Here is a 24,798-nt window from a genome sequence, read left to right as displayed (position 1 = left end):
TATTGTTGCCTTTTTGTTTTTTCCCCTCTTACAGCTGCTTTTAAGATTTTTTTCTTTTTCTGGTGTTCAGCAGTTTTACTATGATACACTAAAGTGTCGTTTTCTATGTTAATCTTACTGAGGATTTGTAGTGCTTCTTGAATCTGTGAATTAATGTATTCTATTAATTTTGAAAAATTATGCACTATTAAATCTTCAAATATTGTGTCTGTTACAGTCTGGGAATCCAGTCACTTACATGTTAGATTTATTTTCATATCTAATATGTCTCATAATTTTTTTCTTTATTCCCCCTGTTCTTTTCTTTGTATATGTCAGTCTATACATTTTTGACTGACCTATTTTCTAGTTCATGAATTCTTTCTTCAACTATGTCCCAGCTGCTGTTGAACTCATCTGTTGAATTCTTATTTTACTTACTGTGTTTTTCAGTATTAGAATTTCCATTTGATTTTCCTTTGTAGATTCCACAATTGCTTTAAGATATATGATTGATAATTCCAATATCTGGATCACTCATGGGTCTATTTCTATTATCAGGTCTTTTTTCTCTTGGTCCTAACTCTTTGTATGTCTAACAATATTTTTTATTGTGTGTCAGATATTGTGTGTTAAATTTAAATATAAGCTTGATGATGCTTTTCCCTCCAAAGACGATTACCTCAGACTAGCAGCCAGACAATGAGGAGGTCACTTCAATCCAATCTGGAGTTGAGTAGACTGATGGCTGGGTTTCAGACTCAGTAAAACTCAGACTACTTCTGGTTCATCTCTACTCATAGTATAAAATTTCCAGGGGTCTCACGTGTGGGCCTGGAGTGATTACCAGGGTCCCTACTCCTTAACAACTTCTGAAATACAATTTCTTGTCTTCCCAGCACAAGAATTAAACCCCATAAGACATTATTAGTAGTGATTTGCATAATTCGTGTTTAGTCACATATTAACGTAATGTTGAACTTTTCAGCTCCTTTCTGCTAATCTTTTTAGCTTGTGTCCAACAATGAGAAATAATAAAATGTCTTGAGGAGGAAAACCTTTGCAGAAAGTAAGCCTTATTTCTCTCTGTCTCCTTTTCCCTCAAGATCTTGTATCCTCAAGTCTGGACTACCTTGGCAGGCCCAGCTCTAACTTTTGTCTCTCCAGGACCCTGAGATTATATAAGCTTTGCAGGTTCCCTTTCTCTGTCTCTGCCCAGTTTAACATTCAGTAAGTGCCCAAAGGGAAAAGTGGCATACAGAACATCAGGCCCACCTCAATGCACTTCTCCTGTCTCTAGGAGTTGGGCCCTCTCATGTCCCGGCTACCTCAGAAGTTTCCAATACCTTCAAACAGATATCTTTTGTCATTTAATCTTTTTTTATTTAAATCCATATAATCAAATCCTTTAAAAACTTTCCTAGTTTGTTGTTATTGCTTTTCCTCAGTGAGAGTATGAGTCTACTGTAACTTGGAAGTGGAATTAATGAAATTTTTCTCTAATTTTTCCAAAGTGTGACCCAAACAATAAAATATTTAAAATAAATTAAAACTACTGTGTTTTGGCCTAGATTTTTCCGTCCCCTCCTCCTCCCAAAAAAGTATGACCTATAGACTCCTTGGTGCCTAGTTATTTGTTGAATAAGTGGCCAAAGTACCATTTAACAAAGATTTAAAAGAAATCCACATTAGACACTTTTATTAAAACGTTGGCATTTAGACAGGTCAATTACATTTTAACAAGCAATAACTTTATCCCTTGACAATGGAAGGAGAAAGAAACTAACATTTATTGAGAATCTACTATCGTAGGTACTATCCTAGGTACCTCTATACTTGCTTTCTCTCCTATAACTATTAGTCTCATTCGTTACCAAGGATGTTTTTTCTTTTTCCTTATCTCTAGTTTCTTTTTCTTTTTTAAATATATTCCTAAATAATAGAATTAAAGATTCACTGGACCTCAACTGAGGTACCTACCTAGATACTCCCAAAAACAAACCAAGTGATTTTAAAATGGAAAATACAAAGTATTAAATTAGGACAAATAGTTGTGGTGTCAATGTTGGGGAAATTAGAAATAAGAAAAAAAGCATCTCTCCACACTGCAATATTGAATGGGATTTGTGTTTTAAATACATGACACCACAAGTCCTTCGTGCCATCAGTGTGAGAAAAAAACTCATCATAAATTTAATTAAGTAAAAAAAGTCACAAAAAGTCAGTCCAGTAACTCACTGAATAACACTTTAGCCCAATTTTCTGGCTTTATTCTGATTTTTGTATTAATCAGGCAAAATGCTCACATTTTTTTGGATTTGTCAAATAATGAAACAGACTTACACAGCGCAGTAAACTGGACAATCTCCCCCACTAACACATTCGACTTAATTCAAGGAAAGGGTTTAGAATTTTCATTTGGAAGTTAAAAATTTATATTTTAAAATTTAAACTAGGGAAGAAAAGACTAAGATCGACTGCTTTCCTAAATTATTCCTACTTTAGAATGGGAACAGTTCCTGTAATACTATTTAAATTGTTTTCTGAATTTGTCCAAATCCTCAGGAACATATACACACTTTCTAAATCAGAATTACCAATACCTCCTTTCTCTAAGCACAGAATATGTTAAAAAGGCTCTTGTATAAACTTTAATGTTATACAATGTAGTTTAAAGCTATAGTTATTAAGACAAATTCAAATGGATGGGTGCAAAGCAAGTAATACAGTAGCTCTCTTCCAATGTGGACTCTTATCAGAATTACTACGTTCAGTTAAATGCCACAAGTAAATTCACTTGGGGAAATAAATAGTCAAGAAGATTATAAGCATTTTGTGAGGGGAAAAAACCAACAAAGTGGAACTAGCCCAATTAAATATTAAAACATTTCTAAAGTACAGTGATTAAATTAGTGCTGTTTAGGCACAATAATAAACAGACGTGTGACAGAATATTTAGCTTAGAGCAACACATCTGGGAATGTATGAATATAACGTATGACTAAAAAGGCATCTTAATAAATAAAGGGAATCATCAGTCATGAACAATGATGAAACTATTGGGAAAAAAATCAACTTAAATACTAATCTTAAACTGTAGATGGATCTACTATGAAAAATAATAAACTCCATATAATAAACTCAATAAATTCCAGATCTATTTACTATTGAAAAATGATACATGCAAAAAGGGATACAGTGATTTTAACAAAACAATTCAATTTAATCCCAATCAAAATCCCAGCAAGTGATTTTGTGGACATTGACAAACTGATTCTAAAGTTTATATGGGAAGGCAAAAGACCCAGAATAGCCAACATGACAATGAAGGAGAAGAATAAAGTTGGAGGAATGACACTACCCAAAATCAAGACATATTATAAAGCTACAGTTATCAAGACAGTGTGGTATTGGCAAAAGAACAGAGAAATAGATCAACGGAACAGAATAGAGAACCCAGAAATAGATCCACACAAATATGGTCAATCGACCTTTGACATAGGCACAGAGGTAATTCAATGGAAAAAGGATAGTCTTTTCACCAAATGGTGCTGGAATAACTGGACACCCGTGTGCAAAAAACTGAATCTAAACATAGATCTTAAACCCTTCACAAAAATTAATTCAAAATGGACCACAGGCTTGAATGTAACACACAAAACTATAAAACTCCTAGAAGATGACACAGGAGAAAATCTGGGTGACCCTGAGTTTGGCAATGACTTTTTAGAAAAAATGCCCAAAGCATGAGCCATGAAAGAAAAACTGGTAATTAAAATTAAATTAAATCTTTTGCTCTGTGAAAGATACTGTTAGCTAAATGAAAAGACAAGCCACAACTGGGAGGAAATCTTTGCAAAACACATATATGATAATGGACTGGTATCTAGAATATACAAAGAATTCTTAAAACTCAACAGTACAAAAATAAACAATCCAATTAAAAACTTGGCAAAAGATCTCAATAAACACCTCACCAGAGAAGATATCACATGGCAAATAAGCATATGAAAAGATGTTCAACATCATGTCATCAGGGAATTGCAAATTAAAATAACAATGAGATACCACTACACATCTATTTGAGTGCCTAAAATCCAAAGATGGACAACACTGAATACTATGAGGATGTGGAACAACAGGAACTCTCATCCATTGTTAGTTGGAATGCAACATGGTATAGCCACTTTGGAAGACAGTTTGTCAGTCTCTTACAAAAATAAACACCCTCTTAACATATGATCCAGCAATCTCATTCCTTGGTATTTGCCCAAGAGTTGAAAGCTTGTGTCTACATGAAAACTTGCACATGAGTTTATAGCAGATTTATTCACAATTGCCCAAAGCTACAAGCAACCAAGATGTTCTTCAATAGGTGAATGGATAAACAAACTACTACTGTACATCCACACAATGGCACATTACTTAGCGATAAGAAATGAGCTACCAAGCTAGGAAAAGATATAGAGGAAGCTTAAATGCATATTGCTATATGAAAGAAGCCAGTATGAAAAGTCTACATATTGTAGAAGGGAAAACAATAGAGACAGTAAAAAGACCAGTGGTTGGATGTGAGGGAGGCATGAATATGTGAAGCATAGCGGACTTTTAGGGCAGTGAAACTATTCTGCATGACACAGCAATGGTGGACACATGACATTATACATTTGTCAAAGCTCAGATTGTACAGCACAGAGTGAACCCTAATGTAAACTATGGATTTTGAGTGATGATATGCAACAATGGCTCATCAATTATAACACATCTACCAACACTAATGCAAGATATTAATAATGGGGAAAGTGGTGGTGGGGTATGTGTGTGGAAACTTTCCAAACAATTTTCTGTAAACCTAAAACTGCTCTAAAAAGTGAAATAAAAACATTTTAAGACATTTTTAAAAGTGTTCTAATGTAAAGAAATGGTATACAATACATATGAAATAATTATTACATAATATAAAATCAGACAAATATAGGAAAACTTAAAAACTCAGTGATATGGGACTCCATAAATAGCAATACTTCTGGCTAGGAGGATTATGAAAGGACTCAAGGAAGGTACTTCCTTGGACAAGTGCATAGAAGGATGGGGTAAACTTTCAAAAGGTCCAGAATTCTAAGTTGAGGAAGTAGTGTGATAAGAATACGAGAATATGTATCTGAGGAAAATGAGAGCATATTCAAGGAGTGAGTCCAGTTCAGATAGAGAATGGACAGTAGAAAGAACTAACCAAAGCTAGACATAAAGAAAAACTAAAGCCTTAAATTCCTTCATGAAAACTTGAGGTCACATGGCAACAATTAAATTAGGAACAGTCTGCTCAGGGAACAGCTGTGCAGCAGTTACAGGCAAGGTAAAGGCCTAGAAAGAAGACATAATCAAAGCCAAAACACCACAAGAGTGATCTAATTATTGGCTGAACCCACCCAGGGCACAGATTTCTTCCTAAGACAGGCTGGAATTGCTTTGGTTTAGAGGAACCAAAAACTCTGATGGGAAAACTAACTAGAACTCTACTAGATTTAAATATCTATGTAGCATCCACCTCAAGTCCACTCTAGAAGTATAGAGACTATTCCTCATGAACAAATAAATAATATAATTCATTTCCCTACTCATAATTGTTATACACACTAATACTTCTATTCTGTAAACCACAGAAACAAAATGAAACAAAATCTCCAGGCCATGGGTGTGTAAAGAAAATCCCAGTTTTTATCTTTGACTCAGGAATCTTGTTTTCATTCCTTTACCCCAAGAAAACATTTATTGAGTCTTTGTATTCGCAGTGCATACGTTCCACTTAGGCCCTGTCCTGGAAGAAACATGCCTAGCTCCTCAGGCTGTCTCTCACCATTTACTCCACACACAGCCTGGAACACAGTCAATCATGATATATCTGGAGAGTGAACAAATCCAACGAATGTGAGCTTAAGAAGTATTCAGTTTTGCTGGTTTGCTGTTGCTTCTTCTATTGTCTCTGCTGTTATTTACCTATAATTTATCTTTCTCTTTGCAGTGTCTAATCTCATCAGGACACGTGTCTCTCACGTCAGATAAAGCAATGCTTTCAATATATTCCTCTTGTCTCATACCAGGCTCGCCTTCTCCAGAACTGTGGAAATCAGTGCACTGCCAGTATGAAGCCCATCCTGTGGGCCCTTGGTGTGCTGCTCTTTGCACTCCATCAATGGTCTAAGGACAGTTCTACGGCTTCCTGTTCCAGTAAAAACTGCATCACAGCTCCATGTGGTCTTAGAACTAACGGCCTCACCACTATCTCAGAAGCCACATGAACACAATCTGGTCGTACTGCCAGTACTGGCCACATGCTAGCTGTCAGAATGTTCCATCTGGTCTCTCGAATCCTCAAAATTATGTAAATCCCACTCGTTTTGTCCTTCTCTGATAGCTCTGAGATTAGCTACAAAAAAGTGTAGCTTCTAAGGACATGTGGCTGTGAGTCAAAGGAGCCGCTTGGACTCCTCTTAATTCTTCAAATCTGAAACTAAATGAAAGATTCTGTATGTGTGCATATTATCTGTATTTTCTTCCTGTGGAAAGGTTCTATAACTTTTATCTGATTCACAAAGGTACCCTGACTGGGGACGGCCATATAACTTCTCACCTAGACTGGTACATTTTGGACAGTGAAAGGGGGAACTAATAGGTTAAGCCATGACAACAGGTGTTAACCTGGACTGTGCCAGGCAAACAAAGATATATGGTTACCTAACCCCAAAAGGTTATTTTCTCATTTTCTCTTCTGAAAATATTCCTTTTCTCCCACCACAGAGAGGCAAGGTGAAAAACAGCTATACTTAGGCAAAAATTCTACTTTATGTTCAAAACTGTTACTATAGTAACAGAAACAGAATTTTTGGTCCTTTTCAGTCCCTCAATTTTTGGTTTAGAAATTCTATCTTGCAGTCTCTTAAGTCAGCAAATATTAACTGAATATCTGGTTCATAACATGCATTGTCCTAGGTCTCAGTGGTCTAGGAAGTGACCACAACAGACCAAAAGCCCTGCCCTCGTGGGGTTTACACTCTAATGGGGATAGCAGGCTATTAAAAAAATAAAAATAGAAATATATAGTATGTAAGTGCTTTGGAGAAATTCAAACAAGGTAAGAAAGAGTTAGTTAGGGGGTGGGGCAGTAATGGGCAGGGCCGTTTGCTAAAGAATGGTGACAGAAGGAAGTATTTTATCAAATTAGACCAGAATGCTTTAAGGAAATAAAGTTAGAACTTTAAGAGAATAAAAATTAGAGGATGGTTGGCTCAATAGCTTATGAATTTCTTTAAATCACTGGTAAATTCAGGAATCGTTTTATCACATAAATTTACCATCCGATTCATTTACCATCCAATATTTACACATGAAAAATATTTTTTTATTTTGAACACAAAAAAATATGAGGAAGATGTGCAAATTGAATGACACTAATCAAATCATCTATACATTCAAAATTCATAATTTAAAACAGTGCGTAACTGTGCCACAGTGATTAAATTACATGTTGATTAAATTGGCCTCCTTATTGAGTTTGATGCTGGAGTCTCTGGAAACCATGCCAGTCAAATATACAGAAATATGTGGTATTCTTAGCCTCAGAGTAGAAAGTAGTCTTTCTAGAGACAGAAAGACAGTAAAACAGAAAATGTCCACAAATAGAAGATGCCTATTTCAACCACAGACAAATGTCCACATTCACATAAGTGGTAGATAAATAGCTTTTGCTCAGGGAATATTTTTAGCTATAAGCCCTGTAGGAGATTACAATCACATTCACCTTTTAAATCACTGCACCAATTTCACAGACACATAGTTATGCACAGAGGCGTTAGACGAGATGCTGGCTAATGACCACATCAAGTTACTAAATGCATTCATTAACTTACTAGCATTATAGCTCCATTCCCAAAGCAGTATTTATGCCTTACCAGGGATGTTCCTGAATAGCAAGGTAAATAGAACCCAGCCTCTTGAAATAAAATGTTAAGCCAGAGTAGATATTTGGGAATTGCTGTTTCAGTATAAATAGCTAGTAACATCATAGTGTCTACAATACAGTCAGATTAACCCATTAAGCTTTTCACAGTCTTTACCTGTTGAGGACATCAGCCCTATCCAGTGGGACGGATGCCTTTGTGTATGGGGAGTAGTGTTGGCTAAGAAATTAGGACCTCCCTCCTCCACTCTCTCATTGAACTATTTACCACCAAAGCTTGTTTCACTCACATTACAATGATTTATTGACCTTTTCTCTTCACTATTAGATTGCTAAGTTCTTCAAGCACAAGGATGCATTCTTATTTACCTCTGGATCTCCAGCCCAGAATTCCCAATGGCAAATTAATATACTTTTGTGGAAAGAACGCTGCCTGAATCAGTTGGGTGGAGGAGGGACTATTCCATTTCTCAGTTATGGGGACAACTGAGCACAGACTTTGATTTCTTTTTCTAGATAAAGATTAAACTTGCTAGACCTAGTTTGGCCCAAGAACCTGGAGGATCCTAAACATAAATAACTATTTCCAATTAAGGCAGAAGGATGCTAACTCTGTGCCTGCTATGTATTATAGAAAACAATGTTAGAAATTATCCAACATTCATTTACACATATAATTGTCTTCCTTCTTCCAAAAAAAAAAAGAACCTAGGGGCTGGCCCCATGGACTAGTGGTTAAGTTCAGCATACTCCATTTTGGCAGCCCAGGTTGGATTTCCAGGTGTGGACCTACAACATTCATGGGTGATCATGTTGTGGTGGCAACACACATACAAAATAGAGGAACACTGGCACAGATGTTAGCTCAGGACGAATCTTCCTCAAGCAAAAAGAGGAAGATTGGCAACAGATGTTAGCTAAGGGCCAATCTTCCCCAGCAAAAACAAAACAAAACAAAAAATCTAATTTTGTAGAGGTATCCTTTCCTATCTCACTCACCATGCTCTAAGCCAGCTGTATTTGCCACATTTTCCCTTGCCAATAAACCATTTAGGCCTGAGTACGTGACAGTGGGCACAAGGGGAAGTCTAACAGGAGGTTGCTGAGAAAAGTTCCTTATTCTCATAAAGAAAAATAAAGTCAGCTCCTTTTTGTGCTTATGGATGATGTTGAATTTGGATATCATTCCTGAAATTGTTGTACTGTAACCATAAGGGAAATTAGCCTAAGAACCAAGCAAACAGAGAGAACAGAGTAAAGAGAACTATAGAAAATCTGAGTCAGACGCTTGATAAATTAAACCTAGATTCTCTTCCTTTGGACTTTTGTGTCTTTTCTTTTTTAAACCAATATATGATTAAGCTGTGAAAGGTGATACAACAGTCTATAATATGATCCTGTTTATGTACAAATATTTTTATACATGATGTTCTAGGTGGATACAAACTAATCTTTTAGCTGTGGTTATCTTCAGGGGAAAGGAGGATTATGAAGGAGGTACTTTCATTTTATACTCTTCTGTATTACTGTTATGAGAACAAAACATTGAAATGGTTCTGGAATTCAAATTTAAACGAAAATTTAAGTATATTTTTATATTGCATGCATCACAGGCGCTAATCACTTTTCCCAGTTTTATTGAGATATAATTGACATACAACACTGCAGAAGTTTAAGGGGTACAGCATAATGGTTTGACACAATATATTGTGAAATGATTACCACAATAAGTTTAGTTAACATGCATGATCTCATATAGATACAATAAAAAGAGAAGCCACAAAAAGAAGAAAAAATTTTTTCCTTGTGATGAGAACTCAGGATTTACTCTCTTAACGACTTTCACATATGTCGTGGAGCAGCATTAACTATAGTAACTATACTGTACATTACATCCCTAGTAGTACTTATTTATCTTATAAATGGAAGTTTGTACCTTTTAACCAATTTCCTCCAATATCCCCTTCACCCACCTCTGGTAACCACAAATCTGATCTCTTTTTCTATTAATTTGGGTTGTTATGTTTTGTTTTGTTTTTTGATTCTACATATAAGTGAAATCATACGTAGTTTTCTTTCTCTGTCTGATTTATTTCACTTAGCATAATGCCCTCAAGGTCAATCCATGTTGTCACAAATGACACAGTCTCCTTCTTTTTATGGCTGAATAATATTTTCATTGCGCATATTTATACCACAACTTCTCTATCCATTCACCCATCGATGGACACTTAAGTTGTTTCCCTATCTTGGCTAGTGTAAATAATGCTGCTATGTGCGTGGGGATGCAGATATCTTTTCAAATTAGTGTTTTTGTTTCCTTTAGATACACTCCCAGAAATGGGATCCCTGGATCATATGGTATTTCTATTTTTAATTCTTTGAGAACTCTCCATACTGTTTTCCTAGTGTCTGTACCAGTTTACATTCAGACCAACAGTGCACACGGGTTCCCTATTCCCCACATCCTTGCCAGCATTTGTTCTCTCTTGTCTTTTTGATAACAGCCATCTGACAGGCATGAGGTGATATCTCATCATGGTTCTGACTTGTATTTCTCTAATGACTGCTGATGTTGAACATTTGTTCATGTACCTGTTGGTCTTTGGTATATCTTCTTTAGAAAAATGTCTATTCAGGTCTTTTGCCCACTTTTTAGTTAAATTATTTGTTTTTTGCCATCGAGTTACATGGGTTCTTTACATATTTTGAATATTAATCCCTTATCAGATTATGGTTTGCAAATGTTTTTTCCCATTCCATAGTTTATCTTTTCACTTTGTTGATGGTTTCTTTTGCTGTGCAGAACCTTTTTAGTTTAATGTCCACTTATATTTTTTTATTTTCTTGATCATGCTTTAGGTGTCACTAATTACTTTAAACAATACCACTAATCAAGCAAATAAACAAACAAATGAAGACAGATAGATAGACAGACGGGTAGACATATAATTTATTGATTCCCTACCATATTCCAGGCAGGCATCTTGCTGAAGCAAGAATAACAACTGTGAGTGTGGTATTATTTTTCTTTATTTAAAGGTAGCCTTGCCTTGTTCAGTCTTTGACTCTAGTCTCTTCAAAGACAGACTGCCCTGACAGTACTTAAAAGTGTAATCACAGCGTTACATCCTAATTGCTTGATTCTCTATTATAATGCAGACTTAGGATGTACCAAGTAGTAACATACTTGAAAATGGATAAACAATATCAAGGTTTAAGTAAACTTCACTTTTTTCCAGTGAGTCATTAGCCCAGCCATCTGAGAAAGTTATTTTTAATAATATAAAGAACACAAGCTATACTACATGAACCACATGCAAGGTTTGTCATCCCTTTCTCTTTCCTCTACACTACCCCAATTCACTTTCACGAAGAGAAAGCAAAGGGAAAAAATCAATATGGAAATAAAGCTCAATCAGGGTGAACACAACATTAATCGTTTCGATTTTTGGTCCTTGGCCTGTCTGCCTAACAGCTTGAACAAAAGCCTTTTAGATGTAGTACCACTGAACATATACCAAAATACCAGAAGAAGAAGGATATAAAAGAAATATTAAGATCCACTTTGGGGGCGATCAATAAATACTGCAAACTCAGCAAACTCCTCAGAGAATAAGTCTCTTAAATGTAAAATGTGTGTGAATCTATGAACTGATATGTACATATAACACAGACTGAAATTAACATTGATTGGGTTTCAGGAAAATCAGACTCCTGTCAAACCCAAGAACGCTTTTCAGACCTTATTCAACTGGATTTCTCTGATTTTCACCTGATCTTGTCAACAACACCTTTCTGAAACTCTGTACTTCTGTGATGTAGTGGGTCAAATAATGGCACCCCAAAGATGTCCACAACCTAGTCCCGAGAACCTGTGAATACGTCACACGATAGTCTGTTGCTGGCTTTGAAGACGGAGGATGGCCACAGCCAACAATGTAAGCTAGAAAAGGCAAGGAAATGGATTCTTCCTAGAGCCCTCAGGAGGAATGCAGTCCTGCCGACTCCTTGATTTTAGCCCACTGAGACTGATTTTAGATTTCTGATCTCAAGAAGTGTCAGATAATAAATTTACGGTGTTTCCAGGCATCAGGTATGTGACAGTTTGTTACAGCAGCCTTAGAAACTAACACACACAGCTTCTGTGACTATTTTCTCCTCGTTCTCTTCTTAACTCTGTTTCTTCCCAGAGGCTTCCAGGGAGTCCTCCTCCTCTTCTTCCCAGTGCTTTAACAGGGATATCCCCTTGCGCTCTTCCACTGCTCTTCTCTCCTTACACAGATACTCCATAATAAAGAGCTTAAAAGCATAGGCTTCAGAGCCCAATGGACATGGAGTCATACCTCAGTTCTACCACTTGCTAGCTATGTGATCTCTTCAGCTACTGTAGTTTTCAGCCTAGAAATTCTATTTTTTCTTTGAATAATTTTTCTTTGTTGCATATTTCTATCTTTTTCTTCACTATAAAGATGTTTTTCTTCATCTCATTGGACATAGTTATAATAGCTGCTTTAAATCCTTGTCTGGTAAAATCAAACCTGCATTATCCTTGGTTGTCTTTTCTCTTGAGATTGGGTAACATTTGCATGTTTCTTTATATGTCAAGCAATTGTGGACTGTATCCTGTCCCTTTATACTGTCCAGATTCTGGATTCTGCTATATTCCTCTGAAGAACACTGATGCATTTGTTTTAACAGAAAATTAACTTGGTGGGACTCAAACTGCAAAGTACTTGGTGGTATTGCAAATCTCAGTTCAGTATTGTCCTTAGCCATGGAGAGTGAATTGACCTCTGCCCCCCGACACATGGTTTAAGCAGCAGCCAGAACTTGGGCAGATTTTAGGCACAGAATTTGGGGCGCCCCGTCTCTGGATTTCTCTTTTCCAGGATTATTTCTTGACTTTCCAAAGGCCCTGAATTCTGTCTTCAGAGAGACCATGTGTTTTCTTTGGGAGTTTTAGCTACCACTGAGCACTGACCTCAGTCCACCTTCAGGCTAAGCCTTAAAAATGGGAACCTCATCTACACCAAACCCATTTTCCAAGTCTGACTCCTCTCCAGAATCTGCCTGCTTTTGTTCAACTCTCTAGAGCCTTCAGGTAATTGGGGGGTTTGTTGTTGTTTGTTTGTTTTGTTTTTAATTTTTGCTCCAAAGTTTACAGTTGTATTCTCCAGAAGGCCAAGTCTGGTAGGAGCTTGTTCAGGCATACCCAAAGCAAAAGTCATAATAATATTGATAATAGCATAGCTACAGTGCTTCCTATATGCCAGGACTGTTCTACACACTTTAGTTACATTAACTTAGTAGATTCTCACAACAACACTACGAAGGAGATACTATTATTTCCCCCACTTTGTAAATGAGAAACTGAGGCACAGAAAGCAGCTTTCCTGAGATTACCAGGATGTGAACTCAAGGAGTTTGCTCTAGAATCTGTGTGCTTAAAGATCACTATGCAATACAGCACAGAGCTTCTCGAACTTCATCTTCTGCTCTTGCATTTATAGAAAATGATCTTGAATGCAATTACTTGCCTGAAACTGGTGCATCAATGTTTGATAAATGTATTTTTTAAAAACTCATTTATGGTGCTTCCATGTTTCAAAAATGTATTTTTAAAAAACTCATTTACCAGCAAATTTAGCTAGTTGCTTCTTGATGCCTTATTAAATACTCTCTGAGCACATGCTTGAAAAAGGCAGAGGGTGTATTAGAAGAATGGTGCAACTGTATCACTAATACTCCACACTCTATAACTTCATTTTTCATATAAAACCTAGACATGTCTGATTCTTATCTCTGTTAATAATTAAGTCACTGGAGTATTTTTGTACGTTTAATTACAAGACAGTCTATAATTTAGTAATATGAAATATTCTTAGGACTTCATATAAAATAATAAACCATTTTAGTAAATTGACACATAAAAATCATTTTAAGAATATCTTTGGACATGTTATGCATTGTCCTCCTGGCAAGCACTACTTTCTATTAGAATTCTGAGGAATAGCCTAATGAGATCAAATTGCTCCTTGGAGAAAAATTGTAAATGATTTTTATATTAACAGTTTTAATATTATTTCTGCTTGTCTTAGAAATGATTACAGAAGGCCAAGGAAAGTTCAAAGGAACGACACATTCCGCATATCCAATTCCTTCCTCCTGCTAACACTATAATTACATGTATTTCTATGATAATGCACATCCAATTGTATTATAATTGTTTTTCTATACCTGCACGAGAGTGTGAACTCTCTGATGACAAAAATCACTTATCATTCAACTTTCTATCCACAGAGCCTTGTAAAGTATATCTTATAAATGTTCAAAAAGTTTGCATTAAGTAAATGAAAGATTAGAACTGAATGATGTTATTCATAAGTAATATTTATAATATTACATTCTGAATGTTATAGATATTTAAAGCATCAACTGTAATTTAGATTATAGTAAACTACCAATAACCTATAATATTGAGGAAAATATATGACATAAATTGAATGAATGATCCCAATCACAATCACCTAAATTATAAATTTCAACCTACTTCCTCACCAAAGAGCAGAATATAAGGGGAAAATGTTGGTTTAATTTTTGTTTTTTTCTTGTGTCAATCTACAATACCCTAACAACAAGAGACCAATAGCCAAGTGGCCATAAGCCAAAGATAAAAAAGGCAGGGTCCCAAGTCCTCTCAGAAACAAGTGAACCAATAGACAGAAAGGACAGTCACTGTTATAATTTTAAAATATACTCTCCTAAATAGAATATACAAGTAAGCCACTTAACATACCCACAGCATTAAATAAAAGCAATGCCTTTTCAACAAATGCTAATTATTAAAAATATTATTTGGAAAAGTAACAATTTTCAATAAACTTCATGGACTCCAAAACCAAAGCTCTTTCCACTGTACAGTGTCACTCTCAGGTTGTATCCGGGCTCCTGTAAAATGGAGTCCTTAAATTAAACTAGACATTTAAATATAAAATTGTATGGAGAAAGTATTCATCAGAAATGTTTGTGAATTAAATAAGGTATAATAAAATAAATAGCCAAAAGCATAGGATCATCTAAATTATTAAACTTTACTAACTAGAACACACACGGAAATACAAAAATGCTGTCATTGACTGTATTTTGACATAATTGTGTCATAATTAAACTGGCAGAACTACATGCCAGAAACAGTTGGGATACTGGAGGAGAGGGGAAGCGGGGACTGGACCCGCCAAGACGGCAGAGAAGGAAGCTGCCAAGGCCGTCAAGGAAAGGGTGGCTAGGGACTAGTGACAATCCCACCAAGGGAGTATATAGGTATGAGATAAAGAATAAGTGAAACAATAATAACAGCCACCGTTACATGTATGCTAAATAGTCTATACCCACCATCATTCATTTATTAATCACTAAGCCTGATGATAAAGAGTCACCTCCCCTAAAGCCACAGGGCGAGCACATGTTAGAGCTGGTATGCTGGAGCAGCTCTCTAAGACCACCCAGCCCTGCTTCTAGCCCTACGCTGTCTCACCCTCTGCTATCTCACCAACAGGCAGAATAAATCTGAAGAGTGAGAAGAGACAGACAGAGGTGGATTCACTAGCAGACAAGTTATCCAGAACCACACAAAACTCAGGGGCAAGCAGAAGGAAGAACAGAAGCAGGATGTGCAAACACTGGAGCCCAGACAAAATTCAGCCAAAGGATGGACACTGCAAACAGTCATTGTCTCCTCATTGTATGCCTATTGTCTCCACCCACAGAATTCTAAAGGCTCCATAAGGAGCTACTCACACAAAGATAAACAGATCTTGGCCTATTCAATATTGATACACTTTGAAGAAGAAGAAAAATTAAATGATATTCAGTGGAACCAGAAACACCACATCTAGGTCTCTGTCTTAGCACATTTTTTTTATTAAACAGACATTTTAGAAAATCTCTTCAGATGAAGCCCTTCAGAATGCTTTTTGTGCCACAAAAATATTTGTTATTTTACTAACAGTCACAATAAGCAATTCTATGGGATCAAAACTTCATAAATTAGGTAATATTTTTTCCTGTTTAATGTTACACATCTCCTTTTGTTATCAATAATTTTCATGATTTGTTTTGGCACAAACAATGTTGGGAATTTCCTGCTAGATTTCCTGCAGCTTTATGAAAACCATGCATTTAACCAGTGGGACCCAAGAATACAAACAAAATGGTATTTAGCGACCAAAAAAAAGGGCATGATTCTAGATGGAAATTTTTTCCTTACCATGTCAAGTATGTTGTATTGCTATGTGGATATCACAGCATTCTGGACACTAAATAGTATCAGTATTATTCAATTTATTGAATTACATAAAGAATTCAGGAAGAATTATTTTTAAAAAATCAAGGCTTCATAAAGAAAGTTAATTATGAAAGTGTGGGGGAATCAGGGAATCCACAAGTTTCTTTTTGATAAACTGTTAATTTGTAAGGAAGGAAATGATTTCGTAAAAATGAGCATTACCCTGCTGACACACTTCATCCTACTAAAAGTAGATCTTCCTTTAAGCAAATTACTGCATGTAATTTATTAAGTTGGAGATGACAATTTGCTCGACAAAAGGATTTAAGAGTCCCATAATGAAACCAAGAAGACAGAAGGAAGCACTAGGAAAGAGGATATGGATCCCTGTGGAGTCCAAAAGACTTGATTACTACAAGTGCCGGCAGCATCCATTGATCGTGAATAATCAGACATGCTATTTAGCCAGTCTGCACTATTACGATTAAGACAGTTGTTAAATTGGAAAACTTCTATCCCTATTGGTAAACAGTCGTGGCCCCAAGTCCTGAGTGCTCTCTGACTGTGACTGCCTCAGGGCTCCTCCAGGACACCCCCAAATTGCTCAGACCATCCCAAATCTCTCTAGGACCTTGCCTCTAGCATTATCGCAGAGGTCCACGCTGCTTAATTGATGCCTGTCCCAAACTAGTTGTTAAATATTTTGAATATCACCCCTGGTATAATCAAAACTTCTCTGCAGTCTAAGAGAGAATCTTTCTTTCCCCAAAATTTAATATCCCTATGAGCTATGTGACAATGGTTTCTTCCTAAAAGTTACTTGTCTAAAACTGAGATTCAGCTCAATAAAATATGTTCTTTTCCTGTAGGAGATTTTTCTCAATTCATATTTTTTAATTAATGTCTTATAGCAGCTAAGCTGGGCTTTATAAAATGGTGTTCCACACATCACATAAATTACGACTTGATCTTTAATAGAAACTCTAGATGAAGAACAACTCAAAATAAAACTCAGCGAAATAAAAATACTTGGAAGGTCCAGAAATTCTAACTCTGAATAAATATCTTAAAAACATAAATCCTAAAATAGTATTACCAACAATTCTTATATACACAGAAAATTTAGAGCTTGCCTAGTCCAACCCCATGATTTTTGGGAGACAAAACATCTTTTTCAAAAGTGTTAAATTTAGAAAAAGCAGCTTAACATTATAAAAATTACATTTATGGCCATTTAGCCATAAGTTGGTATCTACAAAGATAAGCAAAATGACAATACATTTTCCTAGATGCTAATGCAAAATAAAAATGATTTTTCCTTGTAAAGAGAGACTTGAATTTCAAAGTCGATATGTCTCAGTGATGCTTAAAAATCAGGAGGGGTTATTCCAGGTAGAAAGGAAACTAGATACACTGGAAAATGTTTTGCTCCTCTTACATTTAAGCCCACTCTAAAACTTTGCATTAAAGAACAAAAATTTTAAAAGAAACTTTATACAGTTTGATAAAGTAATTTCAAACTTTGTTGTAACCAAAAATGAACTTGAAAGATTAAAACACACATATTCAGATCTTTCGTAAAATGAGTTTTTAGTCTATATCAAATAAAAATCACTAAAGTTTCTCCTCCGTATTTAGTAGTAAACTACTAAAATTTTAAATGAATTTAGAAGTAATGCAGAAATCAGTTAAAGTCCTAAGCTGTGTGACACTAAAATTTTTAAAACTACAAGGCTAATGAAAATATGTTACATCATAATTGATCACTCGTTTTCTGTTGAACTGTGCATTATCATTTTTTCATCTCTTTGCTTATCCAGACCACAACAACGACTGACAACAGTAACAGCAACACATAGACCAATAACAGCAAAAGAAGATTTTCAGCTTCATTCCTGGAAATAGTATAGTTTATGAAACCATATACTGCAGTAATTATAGTACCAAAAAATAAAACCAGGAATCAAAAATTTGACGATTCATCCTCCTGCTTAATTCTAAACTTTAATGAATTGGCTAAGAATGAGTAGTAGCCCAATAATCAGTCATACCAAGGAATAGCCTGGAAAATAATTTAAATTACCAAATAAGCTTTCAAAGAAAAATGTCTGCATTAGGAGACAGATTAAGAATTTCAATTTTCAGAAGAAAATGATCAGCTGTTTGCAAAATTGCAATCGACTAAAGCTGTATCACCATAATTTTGTTACTTAAAATATATGAGTGCCATGAAATTTTACATGCCATAAAGAAGCTTAGAACATAGTCACATGGTTAGAGGTATTTGAAAATGAAATACAGATTAATGACAAATAGCCATGCATAAAGCAATTAATCAAACAAACAACAACAGCTCTGAAAATGGAAGAAAACACACAAATGCTCAAAGAAAGGTTCTGTTTTAAACCATAGACATAAGCATAAGGTTCAATGACACAGATCACCTTAAGGTTGGATTTTGTTTTTTAAGTTCTCTAAGACATCACAGGTCTGGGAGATAAAGCAAAAAGTCAAACTTAAGGAAATCACAAGGAAAAGGCATTGACTTCTTTCAGCAAGAAGAAAGTCTCCAATACTTGTGAATTAAATCATTCATACAGTAGCTGAGATCATTAAAATACTGCAAGTCTAGATAAATTAAGTACTTGCCCCTTCTGACTTCTCCACCGTGTTAGCCAGCATCTCCTGCAGGGCCCGGACGGAGAGGGACTGTTCCAGCACAAAGGTGCAGATGGAGAGGTCTGGGGGGACATTCTGTGAGGAAAGAGGGAAAACCATTATTGTCATTATCATCATCATCAAGTGTCCAGACCCAATTTACCTTATTACATTTCAGTTCCTTTCATAGAAAAAGTAAGCGTACTTGTGAATTATCTAACATGAGTTCCAAAATCATCAAAATACATTGTCTATTCTGCTCACACTTAATCTATTTTTTAATTTACGGATAACAGTGGCTACCCATTTACTGAGTGCCTACTCTGATAGGCATCGCACTCAGAGCTTTATCATGAACTCCTGTGGTCGTCTATGGGAAGGATTATTACTATCACTGTGTGGACAAGAAAATAGAAAAGTTAGGTTACTTCTCCAAAGTCACTAAGTTACCAAAAATTTTAAGCCAGGATTAAAAAGCCAGATTTCTCTGACTCTCAAGCATTCATTTATAACCTACCGAGCAGTCAGTTGATTAAAAAAATAAAAAGGAGAGAAAAATACTTGCCTCAAAGTAATACCAAAGTTAATCAAATAAAAAATTGAATTGGTACAAAATATTCATTTACACAAGCTTCTCCTTAACCACAAAGATAACAATGCCTTTGTTTCACTCAAGTTAGCATCATATTTGGCCCCTAACTTGAGATATGGTCATTTTACTTCTGTTCTGTGTGTGTGTGTTGCTTTATTTTCCCAGTCATCCTTTTCCCCTTCTCTTTCCTTCCCTCAAACTTTCACTTCAATCAATAAAATCATAAAGTCTGAAAATCCAAGAAGGTATCTACCAAGGAGGTGAAAGACGCAAGATAAGAAATGATTGGCGAGTCAGCAAGAACTCTCCTGATCAGGAACAAATATATTATCATTTCTATATGCTTTTGCTTTTGAAAAGCATGATCCAGCAGGCCATCCAGCTGGGTATGGGAAGACACTTAAAAGAGGATTTTCATAATAGAAGAACATTATAAATATATTAAGCACAAAATGCAAGCAAGAGCATGTCTTCTTCATAAAAAGAACATTAGGAGGATAAATCTGATCACCTGATGCAATGCATCAAAATTACAATTTATAATGTTTAAGTATTTATTAAGTTGAACCACTACCATTAGAATGATTCTTATCAGCAGAGAATAATGTTTTAAGGTTTCAAGGAAAGATTAAGTACCAGGGATCCAGAATTAAAGTTAAAATTCCTTTATGGACAAAAGAAGCACAGAATCAGGCAACTAAGCTGATTATACTCCCATGATCCTTTCTGGCACCGATGTTTTGTTTTGTTTTGCTTTGTTTTTTCATGAACTTTTCTTCTCTGGATTGCTCTATCCTATCACTGTCTTCTGTACCCCCAGCCCAATTTCTTTCCATTTCTCCTGATACCATCTCAGGCAGCAGTCAAAGGAAGCTCTCAAATCTGGGTACAGCTACTGTTTTTATACTCTGTAGTCAGCCAGACAAAGAACTTTTTCCAAAATTCTCAGATAAAAGACTAGCAAAAGAGATTCACTTCTACTGTGAAATTTGGGAATAAATGCTTTTAAATTTAATTTTCTCAGTTCTAACTATACTAACTACAATTGCTCAGATCAAGATAAATGCTACTAAAAAAAATCTGCTAATGGAAGTGTTTATTTCATTCATATCCATTTAAAACGTGAAGGTTTGGGAGATACACTCTGACACACAGTGCTGGCAGGGTAGTATGTTATTAAATGATGTGCAAGTGAACCAATTCTCAAAAAGAAAAGCCTTCATTTGTAGCGTTTACCCATTTCTGTGGTGTAAATATGCCCATGATTGCTAATCTCAAAGTATCAAAGTTTACAAATCAGCTCATGAAATTCCTACATATCTAACAATTGGCTCTCAGTAGTCTATAAGAGCCATTTCCAGCACGCCGCTGGACTGAATTCAGATCGCTATTCATTAACTGCTTTAGAATCAGTATATTATAACAGTTAAGACCTTGGATTCTGTAAACAGATCACCTAAGCAAGAATCCTGGCCTCACTACCTAGTAGCTGTTAACTTTTCTAATCTTTCGTTTCCTTCCCTGAAAAATGGGATAAAAGTTGTACCATCCTCAAAGGTTTGGGGTGAAAAATAAAGGAGATAATATAAGTAAAGAGCTTATCACAGTGTCAAGAACACAACAAGAATTCAGAATAAGTGAGCCGCTGTCATTAGTTAGTTTTGCATATTGTCATTTCTCTCCATTTGTGGCAATGATGAAGCACCGCTCACTTCTCAAAATTGGTTCTTAAATGGATTCTATTTTGGAGAAATAGTGTTTGAAAACAGAAATCAATAATTATCCACCTGTTTGTAACATCCAAAATATTACAGTATTTTCAAGAAAAAGCACTTTCTGGTAACATTTAAACATTTACATACTGGGTGTACGTAAATTTTTTCACGCTTCACTTTGATCAAAATTTTAGAGTACGGATTGCTAAAATACCTACCATTTATTTTCAAGATCCTTGAAAACCACATGGTTTTGAAATGAATTAATCCTGCCAAATAATTTCATTTTGCCACAGAGTAACATGCCTGTTACAGATCTTTCTCCAGATCTTTCTCCAGATAGCGGGAGTTAGCAGGAACAAATGAACAGCCAATCCACAAAGGCAATTCTCTGTCTCTTAACAAAACAAGCTGTCTCTCAACCCATTTTCTTTTGACCCATCTTTATCCTCTCTCTCTTTACCCCCTTCCCACCTCAAAAAACACATAAATGTAATAGAAGAGCTGAGACTGTAAAAAAATGGTGTTTACTGCTTTCAGGAAAACTTAACACAAATCAGAGCTTTGTAACAGCATCTGTTTATTTTGCTCTAAAAACAAGGGTCTGGCTATTTTAGGCAACATAATCATTACCATAACTTGTTACCTTTTAAAGTAAACTACTAAAAGTATTCCTTAATTTACAAGGATATTTCTTCAAATAACTTTAAAATGTTTATAGCTATACCCTACTATAGCAATAGTATTTATGTTAAGCCTTTGTTCCCACTTCCCAAAAATTCAGTTGAGTCAATGGAAAATAAAGGGTCTCATTCATTAATCAAAGCCCCAAAACGGAAACCAAAATGACCCCTAACACCAGGCACAAGAGAGAAAGTATAACAGTCTACATAAACATCTGTAGTGGGAGCTCCGATCCGTAAATATTTGCAAGTTATCATCTTTTCCTTAGTCTTAATTTCTTTTTACGTCAAGTCTTAACTACTGAGAAACTTAATTTTTAGAACTTCAATTTGAAAGAAATTTGTTTGCCCTTAAAATGAGGGCGCTCTCAAATCATACAAGAAACTCTCGGGTAGTATAGTGCTTCAAAATGGAAAGCAGCCAAACACAAAACTAACATCCACAGCACAGCGTGGACACCTATCTGCCTCTTAAACATTACACAGAACGTTTACTTTTTATGCAAAACAGAACCAGAGAAAGTGCTTCAGTCTGTCTAAATGTCCATGTAGGCTGCCCAGAAAAGTCCCTGAAGCAGGCAGGCAGGAGGTTAATAATTCTTTTTATAGGGAGACAACACCAGTTTTATCAGGATATGTGTACTTTGGCCAAGGTATCAAACCTTAAGCCAGCAGCATGGCTGTGTGCCTTTTCTTCTTTTTAAAATACAAGCTGGTCACCGTTCTCTTCTGCCTGACGAACATTATCTAATCGTAGGAGAAAAAAATTCTCAAGAATAACCACTAGGCAGCATCTGGCTTTGTTGGCACTGGAGAGTCTATGTGAAATCAATTAGATTTCCAACTGAGGTATTCATCAAACCATTTGGCTTCCACAGATCTATCTGCCTAACTCACTCAAAAACCTACTGAAACATGTCATTACCTTAACTGAACTGCACTCAATAATTGGGGACTACATAAGCCACAGGGGATCATCTCTCTCATTATCATTGTGTAACAATTGCATACTAACAAACTCCTCCATTTCGACATCCTGATGCCTTTGCTCATATTTTTTTCTCCCTCAGCCTGAAAAATCCATATCCAGATCTCTAGCTATGGAAAATATTTCATATTTTTAAATCACATATAAATAAAATCACACATAAAAGCATTTTCCTTGTTGAAAATTCAAACAATACTGAAAAGTTGAAAATTCTCTCTTCCGAATGTAATTCTACTCACTCTCCCTCTCGGGTGTAACCACATGGAAGTTTCACGAGCTACTGGCTGTGCATCTTTCCAGGCCTTTTTCTATGCATTTACATGCATACGTATGCTCATACAGAAGTATCTAGATTGGCTTTCCCCATTAATGGGCTCACTTTGTACAAATTACATTTTTTAATTTACTAATATATCCTGGAGATCATTGTCTCATAGCAGATAGATATCTACTTCATTCTTCACAACTGTTAGGGAAGCAAGATCTGCCATATTCCTCCTGAAGGCTGGGTCACATTTCCTGCCCTGCAACATTGTTATTCAGCTTGGATCCTCACGCTCCCACCCCACTACAACCAGCCTAATACAGTCAACAAAAGAACGTGCTCGATGTTTGAGGAATTGACCTCAGACTATGATTTCATCTATTTCTGGAAAATTAAACAAATGTGTTCATAGGGACATAGGTAGTTAGTCCTAATGATTACTTTTGTTTCTGTTTCGTAATCCTAGTTGTCTAATAGGAAGACAAGTTAATTTATATCGCCTTTCAATTGTGCTCCAAATAACCTTGCCGGTAACACAGATATCTCTAAATCTATTGTGAAAATTAATGAGGTATTAAATCTTGATCATTTGAGAACATAAGGAAATGGGCAGGTCACTGTTCCAAAGAACAGAGGACTCAGGTTCAGTGCATAACTAGCCAAGGGATCCCAGGTAATCAGTCTGAGCTTCCCACCTATTAAGTGGCAAAATACTCATCGTACTTCAAAGACTTGTTCTGAGGTTCAAATAAGAAAATCAATGCATTATACATTGGAAAATGCCAATAAAATGTCATTTTAACTGCCTAATTGAAGGAAAAACCTAAATCAGATTGAAAGCTCAGAATCACAGAGATATAAATTAAGAGAAGAGCTGCTCTTCTAGCAAGAACTGTGAAGACGGTGTACTTTAGAATGGAACAGATGGGCTGAAGTGGAGGCAGATTTGTTTTCACTCAGCCACCCATCTGCTGAGCGGCCTTTGGCAAGGCACTATCATCACTGAGGGTCAACTTCTCCACAACTATGGAGATAGCAAACTGTATCTTCTCCAAAAGAAAAGTTGTTGTTGTTTTGTAAGTTGCCAACTGGAGACATGAACCAGGCAAAATTTCACCTACCAGATGGGAAATAATAACCTTGAAAATGTTTATATATTCTCCTATTCAAAAAAAATTATGGTGTTTTATCTCATTGACTTATCTGAAATACTGTGGAAAAGCTATATCAAGCAGGATATAAGGAAAAGCTCAGTTCAGTTTTTCCTCTTTATATTTCTTCAAAACCCCAATCATAACATTTCGCCATATTCCAGCCTAGAAATATGGTTATCACTAGACCTTCACACTTCTTCAGGGGAGATCATAGTTCTGAGTAGTTTTTCTTGTCATATTCTTTTTCCTTCATCCCACTTTGCACCAAAGGTTAACATGAGATTGTCTTAGAGAAGGAAATATTTATCCTGTGTCAATTAATTCTTTCAAACGAGCTTTTTGAAAGACAAGGCTGAATGTGATTGTCACAGATGAAACTGATATGTCTGATTTCCCCAGGTCTAAAACCTTTGAATCTCTTCAGAAAAACTCAAATCATTCTACTTGGCATTCTTGCCAACATTGGTCCAGGTAGGGGAGGACTTATTAGCAGGTTTAAATGAGATGTAATTAGCAGTAT

The 24,798-nt window shown here is 35.8% G+C and overlaps 1 protein-coding gene across 4 annotated transcripts in view; it reads right to left on the bottom strand.

The window, feature by feature from the left end:
• Positions 1–24,798, bottom strand: part of RYR2 (ryanodine receptor 2) — a 678,741-nt gene that overhangs the window by 432,147 nt on the left and 221,796 nt on the right. For all 4 annotated transcript variants that reach the window (XM_046653495.1, XM_046653496.1, XM_046653497.1 and 1 more), the window contains exon 3: positions 18,873–18,977. In XM_046653495.1, coding sequence (XP_046509451.1) covers positions 18,873–18,977 — 105 coding nt within the window. The remainder of the gene's footprint in view (positions 1–18,872; positions 18,978–24,798) is intronic.

This window comes from Equus quagga, chromosome 2 (genome assembly GCF_021613505.1).
Source record: "Equus quagga isolate Etosha38 chromosome 2, UCLA_HA_Equagga_1.0, whole genome shotgun sequence".
Taxonomy (NCBI): Eukaryota; Metazoa; Chordata; class Mammalia; order Perissodactyla; family Equidae; genus Equus; species Equus quagga.
Note: the sequence above shows the minus strand (reverse complement) of the source record. Positions and strands in the feature narration are given on the sequence as shown.